Source organism: Micropterus salmoides, unplaced genomic scaffold (genome assembly GCF_014851395.1).
Source record: "Micropterus salmoides isolate LMB-PRFRI ecotype aquatic unplaced genomic scaffold, ASM1485139v1 Ms_hic_scaffold_7, whole genome shotgun sequence".
Taxonomy (NCBI): Eukaryota; Metazoa; Chordata; class Actinopteri; order Centrarchiformes; family Centrarchidae; genus Micropterus; species Micropterus salmoides.
The window spans coordinates 12,846,636-12,868,622 of record NW_024044459.1 but is presented as its reverse complement, the minus strand read 5'-3'; the positions used below and the strand labels follow the sequence as shown (position 1 = coordinate 12,868,622).

General features: G+C 41.0%; 1 protein-coding gene across 41 annotated transcripts in view; it reads right to left on the bottom strand.

The window, feature by feature from the left end:
• camk2b1 (calcium/calmodulin-dependent protein kinase (CaM kinase) II beta 1) overlaps nucleotides 1-21,987 on the bottom strand; it is a 71,547-nt gene that overhangs the window by 27,911 nt on the left and 21,649 nt on the right. For 22 of the 41 annotated variants that reach the window (XM_038702667.1, XM_038702629.1, XM_038702634.1 and 19 more), the window contains exons 6-13: nucleotides 12,666-12,738; nucleotides 9,367-9,469; nucleotides 8,427-8,510; nucleotides 8,186-8,280; nucleotides 5,702-5,824; nucleotides 5,398-5,481; nucleotides 4,478-4,520; nucleotides 1,745-1,840 (exon numbers count right to left, since the gene is read on the bottom strand). In XM_038702667.1, the coding sequence (XP_038558595.1) occupies nucleotides 1,745-1,840; nucleotides 4,478-4,520; nucleotides 5,398-5,481; nucleotides 5,702-5,824; nucleotides 8,186-8,280; nucleotides 8,427-8,510; nucleotides 9,367-9,469; nucleotides 12,666-12,738 (701 nt within the window). Of the gene's footprint in view, nucleotides 1-1,744; nucleotides 1,841-4,477; nucleotides 4,521-5,397; nucleotides 5,482-5,701; nucleotides 5,825-8,185; nucleotides 8,281-8,426; nucleotides 8,511-9,366; nucleotides 9,470-12,665; nucleotides 12,739-18,145; nucleotides 18,219-21,987 lie in introns of all 41 variants that reach the window. The other 19 variants (XM_038702638.1, XM_038702642.1, XM_038702648.1 and 16 more) reach the window with 4 other exon arrangements.

Here is a 21,987-nt window from a genome sequence, read left to right as displayed (position 1 = left end):
AAAGGCAAAGAGGTGGGCCAAATAGGCCTAGCCACCTGAGAAGGCAACCACCTGTCGCTCAACCCGCCCTTAATTATGCATATTTTTAAGCTTTAATACAATTTAAACGAGTATGTTATATACAGAATTCACCCCTGCACAGTTGTAATGAATGGCGAAATTAGCTATTAGAGATCAGGCTGTAAACATGTTTATTTCTGTTGCAACGTTGGGCATTTCTCTTTGACTAACTTGCTCGCTTTTTGGAGGCAGCCAACTTCAGTGTTTGCCACTTCTGCGTTGGCTTCACTTTTCAGCCCGGAGGTTGCCTCTTGGTTCAGGCAGAAAGTGAAGCGAATATTTGCCTTGCGCCATGTGGACCATTGGACCAACACAGCCAATGTAACGAATGTGTTTGTGGGAATGTGCATCAGTCTGGTTCTTTCGTTATTTTCTTCCAGTCTCTCTCCTTTTTCCTCTTGTCTCATTTATGAAACACAATCATGGAGAGCAAAGATAAGTGTGAATTTTTGCTCCAGCAGTGGGCTACAATGGGATATATCCTTAATGCAAGAAATTTAAAAATATAAAAGCAACAGCCTGAAAGGTTTTTGACTTCACGAGAACCATCCCAGCCTTGCATCTTCCACAGTGTTCACCATGCACCAAAATCGCCCTGTGTTGCAGCACATGCACCAGTCCATTGCCCCATGCAGCATTCACCAAGAGCTCATGGGCAGTCCCATCCTTAAAGTGACAGGGGCAAACTTTCCAATGTCATCAGACAAAGAAAAGAAGAGAGAGTGAAGGGAAATATGAAATCATGATGGAATGGGGGAGAGTGGAAGTGATGCTGGTGGAGAGGTAGAAATAGACAGAATATAGGAAAGGGAATGGGGTAAAATGAAGTGGTGATGTAACAGAGGTGAGTTGGGAGAAAAAAGGTGAGGAGAAAAAAAGAGAAACAGACAGACAGGACAGCAGTTTGGTTGGGTCGAGGCCATGCTCTGTTGCTGCGTCTAGAGATGAAGACAATAGGAATAATATGGGTGAGTGGTGATAGCACAGCCACCCTATCAGATCTCAGACAGGAAGTGACAGATGGAAAATGACAGCAATAGCTGGGCTTCCATCCAAGTCCTTTATGAATTATGAAGCATCAACATAGAATGGGCAAATGGAAACTGACTAAAACATCCAACAAAAATGAATTTCTTATTTGCTTTTAGTGGAAGATGTTTTCCTCAATATAGAAATTTTGTATTAAAAAAAAGCTACAGAGGCAGATAAATTGTGAAGTAGGTTTGAAATGATGGCTTTAACTTGTTGATAAAATATCTTTCTATCACGGCTTCCTTGAAAAGCCATAACTACTATCACTCTCACTGCGTCTATTGTATTGTTTCAAACAAATGCCTTCCTTGGATAAAACAATATCTAACAATTGACTGTTAATACTTTCTCCACTTATCTTACGGATGTTTTTAACACTCGCCATAACCCAGTGGATGGAAAAACACACGGTTGCATTTTTTTGCAAGTATCAAAATGTTGCATAACACTTGCCAAATAGATGGAAACAAAGCTAATGCTGCAGGTGATGAGTACATGGGCGATATAGTTAAAGTTAGTGTGGTCAGCCAGCATGCTCTGAGCGCCCATGCTGAGTAAGGAGGGAAAATAGAAGAAAAAGAATTAAGTATAAAAGACAGGAACAGAGAAGGTGAAGGGGGGTTGGCGTGCCCTGAGTGAGCCGCCGTGATACCTTGTTCCACCAGCCCTGCGGTGGTGCCGGCGGCTGCAGCCACTGCTGCTGCGGCCGCAGTGACAGAGGCCGGAGCGGTGGTTTGCCTGCTGCCCACTGTTCATAGTCCAATACCCAGTCACATATGAAGAAAGAGAGTTAGAAGGCAAGGAGGACAGGAAGGTAAGAGAGAAGAGAACAAGGACCAGGGGGTAAAGATGGAGAGCGGGTGGAGTGGAGAGAAGGGTAAAGGAAAAGGACGTGAGAGGAGGGGTTGAGACACAGCAGGAGGTAGGTGGGCAGGGTGGGGGGAAAAAAAGAGAGAAAATGTGAGACACAAAAAGGCAGAGACGAACAGTTTAGAGAAGAGGGATTAATTCATATACACAGACCACTGACATTATTTGGCTGTGACACAGATTCTGCCACATATGCATCCGTTGCTCTGACAGAAGAAATGTCAGTGAGAGACACAAACTCAACTTTCATCTGAGAATCTTTGATGCTTGCATTTTGTCTTTATGTATCCCTAGAAATAGCATTAGTTGTTACGATGATGATTGGGATGATGATACAGAATTTAGTCACTGTTAGTAAATGTTAGACTTGCAGGGCTCACTGACCTTAATAACTGTCAGTAAAATTTTAAATTTACAATAGGTGGCGTACTCCTATCTTAACTTCCAGGCAGTTCAGTACATTGTGACCAAAGTGAAATAATGGTGGCTTCACTGAGGATATAAACTGTGGGGATATATAATTCAAAACTGTTATTTGAACCTGAACTTCATCCTTATACACTAGTAATACTACAAGACATTACATCAACAGATGGAGGGAGAGAGAACCGCCTCTGCGTTAGCTACACTGACTCACTAATCTATATAATGCATGATTCATGATATATGATGAGAATATTGTAACCTGTTGTGTAAAGCACTGATGATGGCTTATGTGTTGATGTAACGTGCCACGGCATCACTTTCACTGAAGGTCTATCATTTTTTTGTCTATTTTTTAGCCATTTCTCATCCTCTCTGACTCATTCACCGAATGACCTCAAACTTATAAAAGGAGTACCACTTCCTAACAAGAGGACAGAGAGCGAGATAAAGGTGTTTAAGAGCAGTGACACAGCCAGGCCACACGCCGGGGTCAGTATGTGTGTGGGAGAGTTAAAGAGTTCAGTGGTTGTTTAGTGGATGTTCAGACCATTTCCCATCGCAAAGCTTGCACTGTCAGAGTAGCTGCTGTGAGTCATGTTTACTGAAGCAGCATGCTTTCGCGCGCGCGCACACACACACACACACACACACACACACACACACACATATGGAAAACACACACATACAGTAGGTGATTTCATAAAAAAAGAGCTGATTTTCAACAATTATTAAGAAACTGTTTTGAATTCTTCCATTTCCATGATTACACCGCGAAAACATATCGCTTTAAAGTTGAATATCAGTCACTCATTTGAAGCATACAAATGAGCTTCATCCAAGCCTGGCAGCAATAAAATGTACTTCCATAATAATTCTGACTTGTCGTTGCATGCTAAATGGAAAAATCATTATTTGAGAGTGAGCTCTCATTTCACTGACCACAACAGTGCTGAAAATGCCTCATTAGGGCAAACAGATTTTTGGATCTTGCTGTCTATATAATAAATTAGGAAAAAAGGAGATACAATTCCTGACCGAAGAAAGTAATTTGTGAAAGTGTCTCCGAGGCAGCCTCAAGAGGTGGGAGGTACAGATGTACAAAGTTTTACATCTGTAATCATTTTTGTCTAGCTTTGATTATAAAGTCAACGTTAAACCTTCAAGAGAGTGTCTATTACAGAGATATGCACAAAAACAAGTAGACAGTCACAAACACATCCACAGCTTGCTGATCAAATTCAGTGTTTCCCATATTTTTTCAGTGGCAGTTCAGCGCAGTGCCAATGACGCAGCCTACCATACATAGTGAGGACATCGGTAACAATGGAAAGTGTGGTATAATTACTGTCGATTGAATAACAAAAAGGGAAACACGGAAGTTGCACTGAGATGAAATGAAAATGTGATTTTGCTTTCTACAGCATGCTCTATAAACTTTACATAAATATACTGTTTATCTCTTTGGTCAAGGGAGACAAATTGGTCTGTCACTGAATGTTAACCTTTACCAGTTTTTACAAGGCACATGCCATCACTTTAGCAGAAAAGACTAGCAAAAGCAAAAGTCTGATGTAATTGCTTCTTTCTTTCCGGGGGGGGGGGGGGGGAGCAGAAATGCATCGCTATGGTGTTCAAATTCTGCATTAAAGTAATACTCCTCACAAACCGTAACTTCAGAGGGTCAAATACTCACCCCCGGCAGGCTTTAAAAGCGGCTGAAAAAGGTTTGTAGTTTGCTTCTTTACAAAGAACAAAGGCAAATACAGGCTTTGTGACATTTACAGCGTAGGTGTAAAGTCATGTTTTGGGTGAAGTATCACTTGTAACAGTCACAGAGTCCTCCATGGTGGCATGTTCCTCAAAACCAAACTGATTGTTACAGACTTATATTCAACACAAATTTCAGTCTCCCTCAGTACTTAAATATTTGCATATAGCAATACCACTGCATGCAGACAATAAAATCCCTACCCTATTTAGCATGTTTACATGAACTGCATACTAACTGATGTTAGTTGTTGGTTCACTGCTATAAATGGCAGATTTATAGTAATGAAGGACACAAGAATTATGTCTAGGCAACACTTACCAGAGAAATTTCGAGAAACCAGCATGGTGGTAAGAATGGCTCCCTGAGAGGAAAAAAAACAAAAAAACCCCAGAGATGTTCACTTCTAACTAACATTTAAACCACTCTGTCAGCAAGTGACTCAACCAATATCCAAGCTCTTAAATCTTCTTGGGAAAATCCTGATTCACTGCAGGTGAAACTTTAAGATGCAACCACAAATAAAACATCCTACAAACTACACATCAAAATTTATAAAAGAAAAAACCCAGAGAGCGAGAGAGCGAGAGAGCGAGAATCAGCTACACTTTTTCTCTCTGGAGACATCATTTATAAATGGAGCTGAAATTTTTTATAGCTATAATGGTACTGAACTGCAAATAGACCATGGTATTTAAAGGCTGCTTAATATACTTAATATCTGACAAGGCGTCTAGCTGATTGTCTTCATAATGTAATGTTTTGTGCATTTAACAACATTGGTAATGACAGGCAACTTCTTTCTCAAATATATTGAATTTGCATTTTTTGTCATTTACTATGTCATTGAATGTCTAGCCTTGCCAGTGTTCATTTTTTCTAAATGTGAAAAGCCAGCGACAACTGGTTCATGCTGATGGCATGTTGGTTGAATGGTGCAACATTTGCCTGCAGCCACCTGCGTTTCTGCTTCCAGGTTCCCATGTGCTGGAATCTGAGCCATGCCAAGTCTGGCCAAAAGCAGCAGGGTAACACTGACATGCTCCAATGGCTAAGCCGTTGTGTCCACACAAATTGTAAGCTATAAATCAGAGTAGAAGAGATACTATGCATGTACGAAATCTCTGGATCACAATTCTCATTGCCTTTTCACCTCAGTTTCAGAGTCAGGAGAGAAGGCTCTAATACATATTCCCACACCATTAAAGAAAATGTGTGAGAGGGTGAGCATGCAAACAGACCTTCAGTTTCCTTCTGGCATTGAATTTCTTCAGGCACTCCACCGTCTCCTGTCTGTGCATCATAGATGCCACTGTGGACCGTTGCTGGGAGAAGGAAGAAAACAAGAAAGGAGCAGGATGAGGAGAGGAAGAGGATGAGGAGGACAATTAGAGTGACGTTTAGGAAGAGGAGGAAAAAAAAGACTAGAAGAAATTGGTTACCAAGGTTTTTGTGTTTGCTGTCATCCAACCACTGCAGTAGAGTAACAATGTGTATGAAAAACAACTGCTGTCTGCTCATCAATCTCCAGCAGGGGACACTTACGCAGACCCATGGGTGCTTGAGGGCCTCCTGAGCAGTGATCCTCTTGGCTGGGTTGATGGTCAGCATCTGGTTGATCAGGTTTTTGGCCTCTGGGGTGACTGTGTCCCACTCTGGGGAAGGGAACTTAAGGGACAAACAGAACCATGTCTTAACGTTCAGTGTAGAGAAGAAAGATAAGTTGATTAATTGATACAATTAATCAGCAATTATTGTGATATTGAGATATTTGAGATATTCACAATTTTGTTCATCACAATTTACACTAAACTAAAAGACAGAATTCGATACGTAGGGAAGAGTCAGCACTTTTTTTAGATGCCGAATATCCGCCAAAAATGATCACCTGTTTGCAAGTTCAAATCAGTTTGATTTTAATCATTTATTAAACATGTCTAAATGTCCCTTATTGACACACATGGGGTGGTGATGGCGCAATGGATAAGACACATGCCTTTGGTGTGAGAGATCCATCCACCATTGTGTCCCTGAGCAAGACACTTAACCCCTAGTTGCTCCAGAGGCGTGCGACCTCTGACATAAATGGCAATTGTAAGTCACTTTGGATAAAAGCATCAGCTAAATGAATAAATGGAAATCTTCAAAAACCATTACAAGTCCATAAATCTAGAGATGTATGTGTACATACAGTACTGTGCAAAGGTTTTAAGCAGGTGCGGAAGAAATAAGTAAGATTAGTAAAGATAGATTATATTTATCAATTAACAAAATACAAAGTGAGTGGACAGAAGAAAATCAAAATCAGTATTTGGTGTGAACACACTTTGCCTTCAAACAGGATCAGTTCTTCTAGGTACACTTGCACACATTTTTTGAAGGAACTCAACAGGTAGGTTGGCCCAGGCATCGCTGTGTGTTTGGGGTCCTTGTCATGCTGCAGAATAAATTTGGCGCCATTCAGATACTGATTGATGAATAAGTATCTGCCTGTAATCCTCAGCATTGAGGAGACCATTCATTCTGACCAAATCCCCAACTCTGTTAGCAGAAATTCAGCCCCAAACTTGCAAGGAACCTCCACCATGCTTCACCGTTGCCTGCAGACACTCATTCTTGTACCGCTCTCCAGCTTTGGGCGAACAACCTGCTTTCTGCTACAACTAGATATTAAAAATTTTGAGTCACCAGTCCAGATCACCGGCTGCCATTTTTATGCACCCCTGTTCCTTTGTTTCCGTGCATAGTTGAGTCGCTTGGCACACAGAGGTCAGAGGTATGGTTTTTTGACCACAAGTCAAGTCTTCCATGAAGGCCACTTCTCTCAAGACTTCTCCAGACAATAGATGGGTGTACCAGGGTCCCACTTTTTTATGCATCTCCGAGCTAATGGCACTGCTGGATATCTTCTGATTGCAAAGGGAAGTATGAGGTGTCTTTCATCTGCTGCAGTAAGTTTATTTGGCCGACCACTGTGGCCATTTCTTTGTGCTTACTTAAAAACAGCTTGGACAGCACATCTGAAAACCCCAGTCTGCCTTGAAATTCCAGCCTGGGAGAAACTCTGCTGATGCAGTATAACTACCTTTTGTCTTGTTGCTGTGTTAAACTGTGTAAACTGTCTTCAGCAGCCTCACCTTGTTAGCCGAGTTTGGCTATTCTTCACCCAGTTGTATTCCTCCTACACAGCTGTTTCCGTTTCAGTTAATGATTGTGTTTCAACCTACAAATTGAATTTATGATCACGAGCACTTGTTTGGTTATATTCTTTAATCATACACCTGACGATATGCCAACTAAATCCCTGACTTTGTGAAAGTGTACCTAGAATAACTAATGCTGTTTTGAAGGCGGTGACACCAAATATTGATTTGATTTACATTTTTATTCTGTTCACTCACTTTGCATTTTGATCATTCATAAATGTCATTTTTGAAAACATTCTTACTTTATAGCATTTTTCTACACATACGCACAGTACTGTGTGAGATATGGTACATTTTTAATGTGACATTTGTCCACCCCATAAAAAGAAAAAGATTGCTGTACTGCTTATACCTGATGAGTTCAAAGTCTTCTTACATATTGATTTAACATTATGTGTGAAATGTAAGCCAATTTATTTGTGTTTATTATTTGTTTATATATCTCAGGCCAGATATGAACCCACACTTTCGCCAGCCACCGTGGCCCCCTGTCCAATTGTTTTTCAGCACTATCAGACACCCGGTCCAAGCACGGCCCCAAGCAATTTGTTAAAAAATTCTAAACCCATCAGGTCATGTTGAGTTTAAATGTCGAGGTCTGTGTCCTGTGGGCCCAGAATCCCTGCCAGAGAGTCAGTCAGCCTCTCTCTCTCTCTCTCTCTCTCTATTTGGCATGGTCTTAAATGTGATCTAAGGTGAGGATCCCTCTCTTGCACCCCCTGAAATATGAATGAGGTGACTGAGTTATGTAACCGCTGCCAAAAAGGAATGAGGGCAGTGGGAGGAGGGGATACATGAGAGAGCAGGAGAGGAGAGGACTCACATCGTAAGCCCCAGCCTTGATCTGCTGGTACAGCTTGTGCTGGTCCTCATCCCAGAAAGGAGGGTAACCCACCAGCAGGATGTAGAGGATCACCCCTGAGACACACACAAAACCACATATGTACACACACACACAAACAAACAAACAGACAGAAAATTTGTTTTTGTTTGTGTATAATTTTCTAGGAAATGCTTTGTGTGTGTTAAGCGTGTGAATAAATGCATGTCTCTTTGCAACTCACCGCAGGCCCAGATGTCCACAGGTTTGCCATATGCCTCCTTCCTCAGTACCTCAGGGGACAGGTATCCCGGTGTGCCAGCAAATCCTTCAGTAACAAAACACAGACTCACATGCGATTGATTGACATGCTCAAGTCAACAGATTGTGGATCTGCTCTCCTCGTATCAGCTTGTGTAAAAAGCAAGATAATCTTCTGTAAGCTAAGACCTATTCATCCACAGGGTCGACTGAGATCTTAAAGACAGATCAGAGGCTTTAAGGTCAGTTGATTGTGAATGCTGGCAAACCTCTCGCTTGAGGAGAGCCACAGACTCCACCAGTGATGATGTCACTAGGGGGAGTGGATAAAAGCGTGACCATTCTTGGCACCAGATCAACATTTATCAAATGCAAAACAATACAAAGATACTACAAAGTGTCGATGACAAAGAAGAGGGCAAGTGTTCTGGGGCATACATCTTTACCACTCCATCATCCATGACCACAAGAGGGTGCAGACAAAGACAGATTAAAAGATTGGAGATTTTACTTTTTCTAGTAGCGTAAGTCACTACCTTTGTCAACTCTTTGCATTACTCGTTTTATCATTAGGTCTTAATTCCTTTACCAAACATTTTTCTTAAATAATCATTCTTTAAGGCCACTGGAAATTGTTTGGGTTCGATGGAGCTTTGCTTACCACTGAGAGTAATTGAACTTTATTCTAACACTGTAGATATAATGAGTCCATATATGTAGATATAATGAGTCCATATATATATATATATATATATATATATATATATATATATATATATATATATATATATATATATATATATATATATATATATATATATATATATATATACATACATACTTACATACATACATACATACATACACACACACACAGACACATAAAAACAGATGTGATTAACTCCTGTATCAGCTGTACCTACCAAACCAGGCCTGCTGATCCCCCTGCACCTCAATGGCTAGGCCAAAGTCAGCCAGCTTCACTGCGGCATTCTTACATTTGCTTGCCAGGAGCAGGTTCTCTGGCTAAAGTCGGGAAGAGGAGAGAAATGAGATTACCAAACATTTGAAGGATAGGGGTACAAAACATTTACTCTGTCCCAGCATGGGAGTTGGAGGTAGATAGCTTTGCATGCAAAAAAATTGTAATGGGGTTCATACAATACATTCTTCAACACTGTATTCAGCACACACACACACACACGCGCACACACAACCCTAGATGTCATTTAAATAACTTGCGTGTACACATAATGTTATAAAATAAAAGTCAGTCCACATTTCAGCAGAATGTTTTGCCTAAACTTTTATTGTATAGCTTTATGGATCCACGCAACCCAGTCTGCAGTGCTTTTTTGTCCCTCATGTGGTGTGCTGTGGTCTATAGGCTCCATCTGTGGCCCAGATATTGCAGCCAGCCTCATTATTCTCTGTCAGAAGAGGGTTCTAATAATGGGATACAATCCCCACTGGCTCCTGCTCCTCCTCACTTTGTCTCTCTACATCTCTCTCAATCATCTCACTTAATCATTGCCTCTGTAAAAGCAAATGTCTTGTCTGTCTTGAATGACAAATAAAGCACTCTGGTAGGAACTATTAATATCCATTTTGTCAGAAAAATCACTAACAATGAGGTAGTTATGACTACTTAGACTTTGGATGGTCAGCTAGGCTCTACTCCTACTGCTACACTGAACTATTCAGTTTCAGTTAAAATGCTACCACATGATTTTGGCTAAACTGGATATATCTATGTAAAAACTGCACGTCAAACAAATGTTGATTTTTCATAGCCTTGCACTTATACTGACGTGCATATTACTGAGAGCCTCTATTAATTGAACGTAAGAGGTTTTATCCTGTCTTTCAGGGACTAAATGTCAGTCTTTATATGTCACTTATACAAGTCTTCCTTCTTTTCCAATTAGCTTGTGTAGCTGTTTCCTGAAATGCACCACTCTAAACAGCAACACTAGCGCAAATTTAGAGCATTGAGAGAATGAGGACATTATATTTAGGTTGCATTTCTGTCACTGCATTGCAGCAGCGTGTCTTTGCACCCTCTGCCTTCCTCGCTTTGCTCTCTCCTCTCATCTAATTTGTTTAGAGGCACAGGAACACTCTGTATTTAAAGTGCAGATACTTAAAAGTGTGCTTTTACAGCCTTTGAGCCCATAAGTAATAGAGAAGGAAATGAGCAAGAAAGAGAGACCGTGAGTGAGCAAACCAGTAATCCTAAGGCGGTGTGTGTCCCTCATGTCATCACATTCTCACCACTCTATCACTTGGTTAGGCTTTACTCTTTTGTAAATGAGGGAGTTAGAACTTGCCAACACTGCAGCAGTAAGATAATCCACGAAAACGGATGTGGGTGGAAATTCTGATGAAGCATGAGCTTCCATCGGAAAGGTACTTCCCTCTCCTTAGCACACACATCACACATACAATTTGAACATGCACACAAAGCTGAGCACACTGGTGACTAGCAACTTGTTTGGTTGAAATGGAGAGCGAGCGAGCGAGCAAGCGGGTATATGGAAGATCGAGAGCAGTTCATGAGTGGGTGTTTCTTTCTTCCCTTTTATTTCTCTGTAGAGGATCTGGAGCCGCTGCGGCATTCCTGACCTGTTCCTTCAGAGAAACTGGCAGATATGTAGATCTCCATTAAGAAGGCACTCCAATTTAAGCACGCTGCTGTAGTGTGTGAAGAGAAACTGGCCCTAACTCATTTTACCGTCTAAACTATAATCAGTGCTGGGTAAGAGTTGAACATTTTTTTATACTATTGCACATATATAACAAATAAATATGTCTGCTGTGGTGTCATCTCATTTATCATAACGCAATTCCTAATTTGAGGGATCTTGTCACCTAGGCTATCCTCAGTCATCACACTATGACCTATTGCATGAAATGCTCTCCGACGCTTGGGTGTGAAACCAGATAGGCGTGTCTGCTAAATAAAGAAATAGCCACAACAGTTCTGATAACACAACACGCCTTTGCTGGAATGCTAGGACTGACATTTGCATAGCAGAGGTCTACTTGACAAAGTGCACCATGCACAACAAGATGCGACATACAAGCATGCACGTACAAAATGCACGACCAGGTACACGACAGCAAGAGGACTGGAAACAGTTTGATTTCTATCTGTTTAGACGCTTATTCACGCACAGCTCATCATATTTGAGGTGCTGCTTTGTTTGGGGCAAGCATTTCCACAAGCTCAGCATTAAGCCAAATTAAAGACTTAATAAACCTAAGCAAAACAAGGCTACTGCTTGCTGTTACAGTCTTAATGAAATTGCATATCAAGCTCAGGAAAAATCCTTCAGAGCAAAGCATACCAAATGATATAACATATGTATAGAAGTCCACAAAAAACATCTAATAAGTAGTCCCACAGTTCTAAGAAATGTGTAACCAGTTCAAAATTAGCAATTGGCTCTCAGTTTCCAACCCTAAAAAAGACTGCGCCACCAGCCAGTCAGCCGATATAAACAAATGTCACAACATCACAAGTCAACTAATGGCAGTTTACAGAAATGAGCTGTTACATTTGAAGCGCTGAGGGTCATTAACTGATCTATGAAGGCATCGAACCCACACAGGGTGTCTCATAATCAATAGTTAACACTTTTCTGACTAGTAAATTAACCAGAGGTCAGATTAAGTATCCTCCTGGGCCATCTTGGATGGCCAGCTGTGCAATGACAAGATCCTGTTCCGAAAAGGTTACAGAGCGGCAGCATTGGTCAGCCTGTATGGCCAGCGCTGCATGCTTGAAGTCTCCACAGACTGGGGGAAGTGGTATTTACACAACAGGAAAAGAAGGTGACGGCAGAGAGCTGGAGGCTAGAGCCAGAGAAAGGTCGGAGGCGGTACCTGACAGTCTCATGGTGATAGGCTGTAGGGACTGTTCTAGTAGGGAAAGTTGTTCTGACCCAAAATAGATTTCTAACAGTACAACCAACTATTATGTAGGCTTAAAATGTATTATAAAGGGTTACAAAGAGAGCAATTGCATTTTATATCAGAATTCAGAGGGAATGAGATGATTCAAACCCATCTCAAGGTTCTGAGGCTTTATGTCCACAAACGTTACAGTTTCCCATTTAATTATCAGACATACACAGACTACACAAATAGCACACTCACAAACCCCCATAAATATATACGCACACACTCAAAGGTCAGCAAGGTGATCCCCATCACTCACCTTCAGGTCCCGGTGCACCACGCCCATTTGATGGCAGTGAAGCACCGCCTCCAGGATCTGCTGGATGCAATGACTGCATGCAAACACCAAGGGAGGGGGGCGCATGTTAGTTTGAGCAGCGCTACAATCCCGTGCACAGGCCAGGGGTGTGGGGGGGAGGTATGATGGAGGAGTGGGAGGGGATTATGCGGTACGACAGGGGTTATAAGGGCTCTTCTGTTGCCACACCCTCACCTTTTTATTGGCTTTGTCTGACCCAAAGATAAGCACATACCCAAGATTATGCCAGTGAAGCCAATCAGGTTAGTAGCTACATACGTTAGCTAACCATTGTAACCATTTATTCTTGCTCCCTCTTCCGTGTTGAAGTTTAAAATGGCCACAGTGGGACTAAAGTCGAACGAACACCCTTTAGTACAGCAGATGTCATCAATGACCGTCATTAGTGAGGTTTTTGGGGGTTGGCTGTAGCTATGGGTTCGACTCGGCTGCCCTGGAAGTGCATTGCTGTGATGCTCTGCAATAGAAGATTCCTTTGAGTCAATCTATTCTGTAACTAACCAATGGATATACTCAGATTTTTGTCTTAGTTACTATATTCTTTGGAGAGGAGTATATCTATAGACATACTCATTTAACAAGCACACTTTACTATTCAATTGGCTGCAGGTGGATTTGAGATACCCCACCTCCCTCCATGTATTAGCCAGCAGGCCTTCAAAGGGGGTGTGAGAATGTGGCTGGCCATGGGGGGCACAGAAGGCGTTGATGAAGGAGGTAAGGGAAGAAGTGAGTCATTGTGCAATTAATAACATTTAAAAGACGTGTCTGGGATCAATGCCATGTCTACTGCCAGCCTTGCTGGCCTCTGCTGACAAGAGCTATCATTTTGATGTCAGATAGCTACCGGAGACTAAAAATAAAAACACAAAACTCCAAAACTGTGCAAGGGACTCTGAGAGGTGATTGAGGTTTGAGTCTATGCAGAGACTAGATGATACATCTGAGCAAGGGAAGAAAGGCATAGCTGGATAGATAGCTCTATCTATATGTGTGTGTGATGAGAAAGACAACAAGTACATGTGTGCGTTGAGCCATGTACATTGCCTGGGTCCAATTGTGGGAGGTGTTGACTGAAGTGGACTGAACTGCGATGCTGCATGAACACGCGCGCACACACACCCACACACTAACACACACACACGTTATTGGCGATGTGGCTTTGTGTGAGGACAAAAGCTTGATCGTGCATCTGTGCTTCCTGTGCACTGACAAAGTCGAAATTCATTTAAGTTCAGAGGTTTTGGTTTGTGCGTGCATGTGACCACAGTTTTACAGGATTTTCTTCTTTGAGTGGATTTAATTTTGAAAAAAATCCAGCAGACAATGGTTAACAAACAGTTGTAGGTTATGAAACTTGCAACTTGCAGCACTTTGTAACTTGGTTTTGAAGTTATTATTTCTTTGCCCAATTTGCAGTAGCGTTTACATTTTTTTCCCCTAAATATTCCCAAATGCATACCATATGACATGATGTCAAGAAAAGATGATGTCAAGAAATGTAATATCTACAAATGACTAAGTTTAATTTTATTGTGTCACGGTTTGGACAGTCCCTCAGGAATGAGAGAGAAAGGGTCTGAGCTGACAAGAGAAGAGGTAGATTTCTTGGCAAAATGCAGCCCTGTCATTCATTTTAATGAGGCCAAGTGCCAACGTCCAGGGCTATGGCAAAAAAGTTGAACCTTGTCAACCTTTGCCACAATGAAAACGACATCCATTAAGGCTCTGTGTTTGCCAATGAAATACATGCAAGCAACATAAATGTTTTCTTTCTACTGTTTACCTGGCGTTGCAATGAAAGATAAAATGGCTAGTACCTTGATAACTTTCCAAAGCAGGAAAATCCTTCCTCACAGTACTATAAACTGCTGTGAGGTGTTTTGGTGTCTAATGAGCTTTTAAACCCATGGATTAATTACTCAAACTTGATGCCCTGGATTGTATTTCTTTGTCTCGCCCGTGCCAGAAACTTCACACTTTAATGGAAAAAGATGCACTCCTGCTCTTTCCACCTACACTGCTGGAAATAATGTTCATTATGTAAACCTATTTCATAAGCATATTTTCTATGAGCATTCTTCAAAATACAGTTGAAATTAAATATTGTGTAAACGACAAATCACTGACTGAAATAGAATTAGGCAAGCCTTGTTGTGGGAAAGTAGGCACAATAAAACAGTTGCCAAGTAATTTCAGGAAAACAGTTAATATCAACATTGAAAGTAAGATACAATAATGAGTTTTCTTTTAAAACTCACTTCAAGAATAACACAGGCAGTGGAGGTGCAACATAGCTCCTCAAACTTATATATTGATTACCTTCACAAAAATGATTACTTTGAAAATGATGCACAGTAATTAAATAGCGCCATTCAAAAAAATACCACCTTGGCTGTTTGCAGTGTTTCATAAAATAAAAATAGAGGAAGTGCTGAATTGTGAATTTGTCACTAGAATAATTTACTATGAAATACTAAGATGCTGTGTTTTTTCTTTTTACAATATTTATTTCCTGGTTCAAATACTCTCTCAACGAACGAAAAAGGTCTAAATATGGAAGAGTGCTGGACTGTTGCTCTATGCAGAGCATCGTCATTGTGTAACTGACAGGTCATTAGTGTCATTGCCAGATGAGAAAACAGCAGCTTGCAGACTCCTGTGTATTTAAGGTTGTGGTGTATAATCGATTATTTCTTGTGTGCATTATTTACACGGCCTTCTCGATTTCACTTGCATCTAATAAAAGGTCCCTTCTTTCCTGGCATGTGGACTTTAATGAGAAAAGTCTAAATAAACTATGGTAATTTTTATCTGATGTTTTACGTCCTGCCAGATGCTTGGCACAGTACATCTCATCCATACTGTACTTATATACAGATTTGGAAAAATGCAACTATTATACTTCCCTGTACCTTGAAATGACAAAACCACCAGAAACTGATCTTTAAATAGGGGCCGGTTTTAATCCAACAAACGTACAGGACCTCGAAGGCTGACTTACAGTAATATGTTGCAATAAAGCAGCAGAGTGTGGGCAGTCTGCAAAATATTATAACATGACAGAAACAAGAGAGAGGGAGAGACAGAAAGTGATAAACAGAGAGAGAAAAATGGACTGGCATGGCTGTAAAGTTCAGGGCTATAAATTAGACTCCTGCGTCTTGCTTTTAAAGGTCCCCCAATGAATAAATACTAGGCAGGTCACATTTACAGCCCAAATACTAAGAGCTGTGTATGTGTGCTGAATGATTACTAAAAGCCAACACAAAGCATGCGGCTGCATGTGTCTGTAAAATGTGCGTTCGATTTCATAATGTGTGTGTGTTCTCTTGCACCCTCATTCACGCATAATTGTGTGACTATGTGTACGTATGCATGCAGTTCAGTGTGTGTGTGTGTGTGTGTGTGTGTCCATGTCCATCCTTGTTCACTTTGTCAGCTGTTGAGCTCTGTACCCGCAGGGTAAGAATCCTCTGCATGTGTGCGTTTGTGTCTGTACTTGATGGAAGGAGATCATCCCAGAGGTGGCAGTGTTAGCAGTGCAGTTAGGGGTGGACATGCCGTGGATTTCACACCCAGTATTTGCTGTTTTTTAAGATCCATTTTGCAGTCTTCCCTTTCCCCATTTGTTTTAACTACATTGAACACCCGTCTTCTCTGTCAAACAGCAAATAAGTAAAACAAGTTAGTGTCATCATTTTTAGCATTTCTGATTTAAAATATGCCTCAGCTGCAGCTTTGGGCACCGCCGCTTATTCCTGGATTGTTCATACATCATTTACATCCTTGCAGCATATATTACAGGAGCATACACAGCTAAACATTGTGTTTAATTGTAAGAAATAAAAGCAGGCTTGATTACTACTGTGTCCATATGTAATCTGCTGTAAGACATGTTTGTTTATGGTTCTGTTGCCAAGTTGCAAGTTACCGCACTTGATAGTATTCTTTAAAGAGGAACTAAATAATTAGGTCCGCAAGATCAGTGCCAAAAATGCACCATGAACACACAAATACACTGTTAGTTTTTTTAATTAGGCAAGACAATATTATATTGTGATTCAGGTGATTAAGCAAGCAATAAAACTGTACTTTGACACATTAAGGGCATCTTTTCTTCCTTTTAGATTTTTTGTATGCATAACAGAGTGGCACACAGGTGCAAAGTCTTCAGTGTGCCACTGTAAAATTACATGTCGTAATACCAATGATCACAGTATAGTACATTGATTTCCAGTAGTTGCAGATACTGTGTGAGCATTAATTACCATTCATATAATATACTAATAAAGACCTGCTGGCTTTATGAGGGCTACAGAGATAATCAAAATTAGTTTTTTTCCAGAAAATATCTTTTTACTAATCACTACTCACTGATTACATCAATGTGGCAATAAACTACATTGAATCTTATGAAATAACATGTAAAAATATATATGTTACGGTGAAGATTTGCGTAAGTGTTTTAACTTCTAATACTGCATATTTCTGGCTTAAGGATATTTAAAAGAAAGGGGGGCAGTACTGTTTCAGCATTAATCTAAAAGTAACAGTAGTTAATTTGTCAACCAGCAAGTGATGTCAAAAAACAACAGCGTCCTGTGAAAGTGTCCTGAGGTTTTACAATGACACTGTTTGACTTTGTTCAGGACCAAAGATAGCAGCATCTCCATACACAAACCACCAGCTCCGGGGGAATATCATAAAACCCAACAAAAGATACTGTTTTAAATGTACCATTGTTCTTTTGGTGTGTTTTTCTTTCAGCTCAACACCTCTGTATAGATGTACTTGATGTTGAATGAGGCTGTAATGAATGATGCTATCTTCAAAATACAGGGATCAATACAATAAAATAAAGGACTCAAAGCCAGAGAAAAGGAAGGAGGAGGGAAGACAAAAATCAATGAAGATCACAATAAATATGACTGTGGTTTTCTCTAATTAGCTTGGTGGGAGAAATTTATGGTTGTAGACACTGGATATTTATCACACTTGCAAACGGTTGTGTGCTCTCTGCGGCTGATTGTTTGCGTGTGGATGTGTGTATAAGGCTAATTCATTGATCGATCTGGTTGTCAGTCAGTGCAACAGGAGCTTTTGTTATGTAATCGTTTGTAAAATGATTGATAAGAGAACGGGTGGGAGGGCAGAAGGAGCGGGGAGGGTGGGTGAGTCAAACCAGAGCCTTCCAATTTTAAAATAAAATACAATACATTAAAAAAGAAAAGAGGTACCATAAGATCATACCAAGAGACAAATCGGACAGGCGGACATAAGACAACTGACAGGAACGACACGAACAGACGAGACGGAGGAGGGAGGAGGGAGGAAAGGGACGGAGGAAGGAAAGGAAGCAGGCAAAGGTTGTGGGGAAGGGGTGGGGGGGGTCCAGGTGCTCCTCTACAAATACTAACCTTCAGGTCTCTGTGCACTATGTCATGTTGGTGAATGTGATGGACACTGTCTAGAATCTGATGGATACAGTGACTGTGAAGACAAAACAGAGAGAGGAGGGATGGTGGGAGTGGAGGGGGAGTGAAAATAGGGTTGCAGATGGATGGATCAGAGACAGAAAAGGATTAAGGTGGAGAAATGCAAGGGGGGGATGAAAGAGAAGGAAGAGGCTGACAGGTGAACAGAGTGATGGGCAGCGCCAGTGCAAGATGAAAACGACAAATTGAAGATGAGAAAATGGCAGGTTGGATTAGGCGAGGCCAAATGACATGTCAGAAGAAATGAGGAGGAGATGACAGATAACAGGCGGAAGACAAGAGAGTGGTGAAGGAGAGGGAGATTGATGCAGACAGAAGTTGGAAGGGGAGTGATGCGTTAATGTGGATGGAGGAGACAAAAACGTTTCGTTTTGCTTTTTTAAAACATGATGAGAGACAAGAGCAGCCACAGGAGAACAACCTGCCAGACAAATATCACAACAACACTGACAAAGGAGGAAACCCAAAGAAAAAAGGTGAAAGATTGTGAAAGAGAAGATAGGGAGCTTTTAAAGAGCAAAGAGAGATAACAATACAAGAAATAGAACTTATGAATAGGATGAAACTGAATCATAGAAGACTGGTGGGCTGGTGCCAGGCTATTTTTCCATCACTTAAAAGGAAAACATCACTGTGTGTGCACTGCAGGAGATACGTAACATACCTAACGCACTCTATCGTGTGAGTGCGCGTGTGTGTGTACATTTAACTATGTGTGTATGTAGGCTTGGTGAGAAAGTGTAATGTGCAGAATATGTGACTAATAGCAGGCGCAAAGAGACAGGCAGCCTGCAGGATCCACACCCACACAGTGTCTAGTGAGTGGGAGGACTGAGAGAGAGAGAATGAGAGATATATGTGCATGCTTGCTAATAAACACACACACATACTTCTATACACAAAACTCTATAATAAAACATGACTTCCTACTGACTGCATTCATTTCCTTATTTAAACCTTATTCTACCATGAGGTTTTATATGTTTTGTAACAGAAACCTTGAGAAGTAAATTGTCATGCGGCAGTGGCACCTGTCAGGAAACTCTATATAATCCTTTTTCAGACTTATTTAACTTCTCACCTTGCTGCAGTGACGTAGTGTACTTCAGGATGTGTCAGTGTGCTGTGAAATTACGCTAGGTGTGGTTACGAGTGATCACTAATCACACCACTCACTTGTGAACAATGATCCAAAGCAAGCAAGAGAGTAAAATAGCTTTAAAGTAAGAGCCTTGTGCACCGAGGGAGTAAAGAAAGAACCTTCACATAAACTGACCAGATGATTTGCTGAATCGTCTGCTTAAGCTGCTTAAGTAAATATCACTTCTCATCATCACCAACAAATGATGCAGACCTCGTTCCCCTTAATTGCAGAACCTCCCTGAGATGGATGACTCAAACTGTTAATGATGGTAAAACTACAGGACCGCATAGACGGGTGTACAGGACAAACAAAACCTTTGCTAGTGTGGTTCAGCTGTTTCATTGTGCATGGGTCACACAGTTATCAGTATTCGCTGACTTTTACTCTATGATATAAAGTGAAAGAAAAAATAAACTTTACCGTAAGCATACATGGACACATTGCTTGACCTGTCAGTGACCCGTTATGTATGGCATTTAGAAAGAGGAGAACACTCCTTTGTTTGCCTGTTTTTGTGTGCCTCCAATATCTCCCTGTCCAAAACCATTATGTCATTCCAAAGGACTCGTCTGTTGATGAACTCCTGGTGGGGCAAAGAGGGAAAAAAAGTGCAGCCCTTGTCACACTTGCCAAAATATGCGACTTGCTCAGCACTTTGAGCTACAGTGTCCCACTGTTCTCTGCAGGGAAGTAAAAAGACACTGGGAGGAAAACCAAACACAGAACCAGTCTGTATGTCAAGAGAGGGCACCTCATGTACCTCTCATATGCCTGTGTTTGCTTTCAATATTCAAATACACACTGGACTTGAAATAAAGCATGTCCAAGCTTGTGTTGCCTTGCAAAACAGAATCAGGACAGGAACAATTTATGTTTCCTGCCATGCTTTCAGTGCTGTGTGACAAAATAATTAAATGTGAGGACGTAAAAACAACAAAATGATCTTGTTAAATAGTTCACCATGGAAACTCAAGCATAAACTATCCATGGCAGCATCTAGTAGCTAAAGACTAGAGAGATATTTTGGTCAAAGGTTGGTGGACAAAAGCAGTGCTGTGTGAATATTAGACTTACGTTCATCAGGTGTTCGGAAGGAAGCTCATGTTTCTGTGTATCCTGAATGTGCGTGCAGGTAAGGGTTTGCTAACATGTTAGCGAAAATAATTCAATAAATCAACAGTGCTGTGTTTGTGGGACTTTGTTTTTGAGTCTGCCAGCTCCCTAGTGATGAAAACATCCCTCATACAGCTTTAGGTGTAATTCACTCTACTCATAATGGTCTCAATCCAACCAAATTACTGAGGAAAAAGTGTGAAAGATTCTGACATAGGTGTGTGTGCAGCAAGGTGTGATGAAGCACAGTTTGGGGTCTGTGTGACTGCACGAGAGTGTGTGTGAGGCTAATTATCGCAGCTAATTAAAGTCCCACTTCTTGCAGGTCTCTGAGGGAGTGAGGGTGGGATGGTGGGAGGGACTGGCCTGGATGACTGGCATTCAGAAGGGAGGGGAAAAGAAAGTGAGTGTGTGTCTGTGTGTGTGTACATGAGCCAAGGATGAGTATTGCAAGGGTTACAAGGTGGGTGGGAAATGCATCAATCACTAGGGAGTTTAGATAAGCAGTTATTAGCACTATAGCATATGGTAGCTACATGGCCTGCACACACGCACACATTCACACACACACACACACACACACAGAGTAAATTACTGTAACTCTGTTTGCAAAACGAAAAAAATAATAATAATTATAAGCACGCACATTAAGATTTCCATTAAATGAGCTGGCTACAGCCCATCAAGCATGGACGTCTTGTGCATCACTTCAGCCTTTGTTAGCTGGCAAAAATGACTGGACCAAAGCCAAAACACAAGTTCCTCGGCATCAGGAGATATTTGCTGGCAGTTGTTACAGACTGCTAAATATGCAGTTTTGACAAAACAACGATTCTCCTGAGCACACAGGAGATGAACAAGCAAAAATCCTAGATAATTAGCAAACTGAAATTAGTTAACTTAGGCAAAAGATTAATGACCGCCTTGTACAATCCACAAACAGAATAAGCCAGCCTATTTTGGACATTGCCACTTATGGTTTGAGCGACTAACCCAGGCACAGCTGAAGCCTGCCAGTGTAAAAGGGCAACAAATCTGTTACAGCTTTGCACGTCCTCCAAGGTGCAGGAGAGCAAAAACATAAGGAAAGATGTTTTTGCAATACAGTAATCTCTTATTAATGATGGGAATTGTCTATACATACTGAGGCCAGTATGATATAAAGATCCTTATCATTGGTGTGAAACAACACAGCCCAACAGAGCTACAACTGATATTTTTTCATTGCTTTATGTGTATAATTTCATATCAATTACAGTGAAAATATTTTCTCTCTCTCACACACACTCTTTCTCTCTGATTTGGGTATAAAATGTGTGAGTCAGGCTGTCTATTTTTTCTTGAACAGTTTGAGTCATCCATCAGAACGCAGATTTAGTGAATGAAAGTCAGATTTCTGTATTAAAAATCTTTCAGATGTGCTGTCATAATCATTTAATACATTAAAGGGGGGGCTTCTAGTTGTAACTATATATGTTGACATCTCATGCAGATGGTATTTATACAC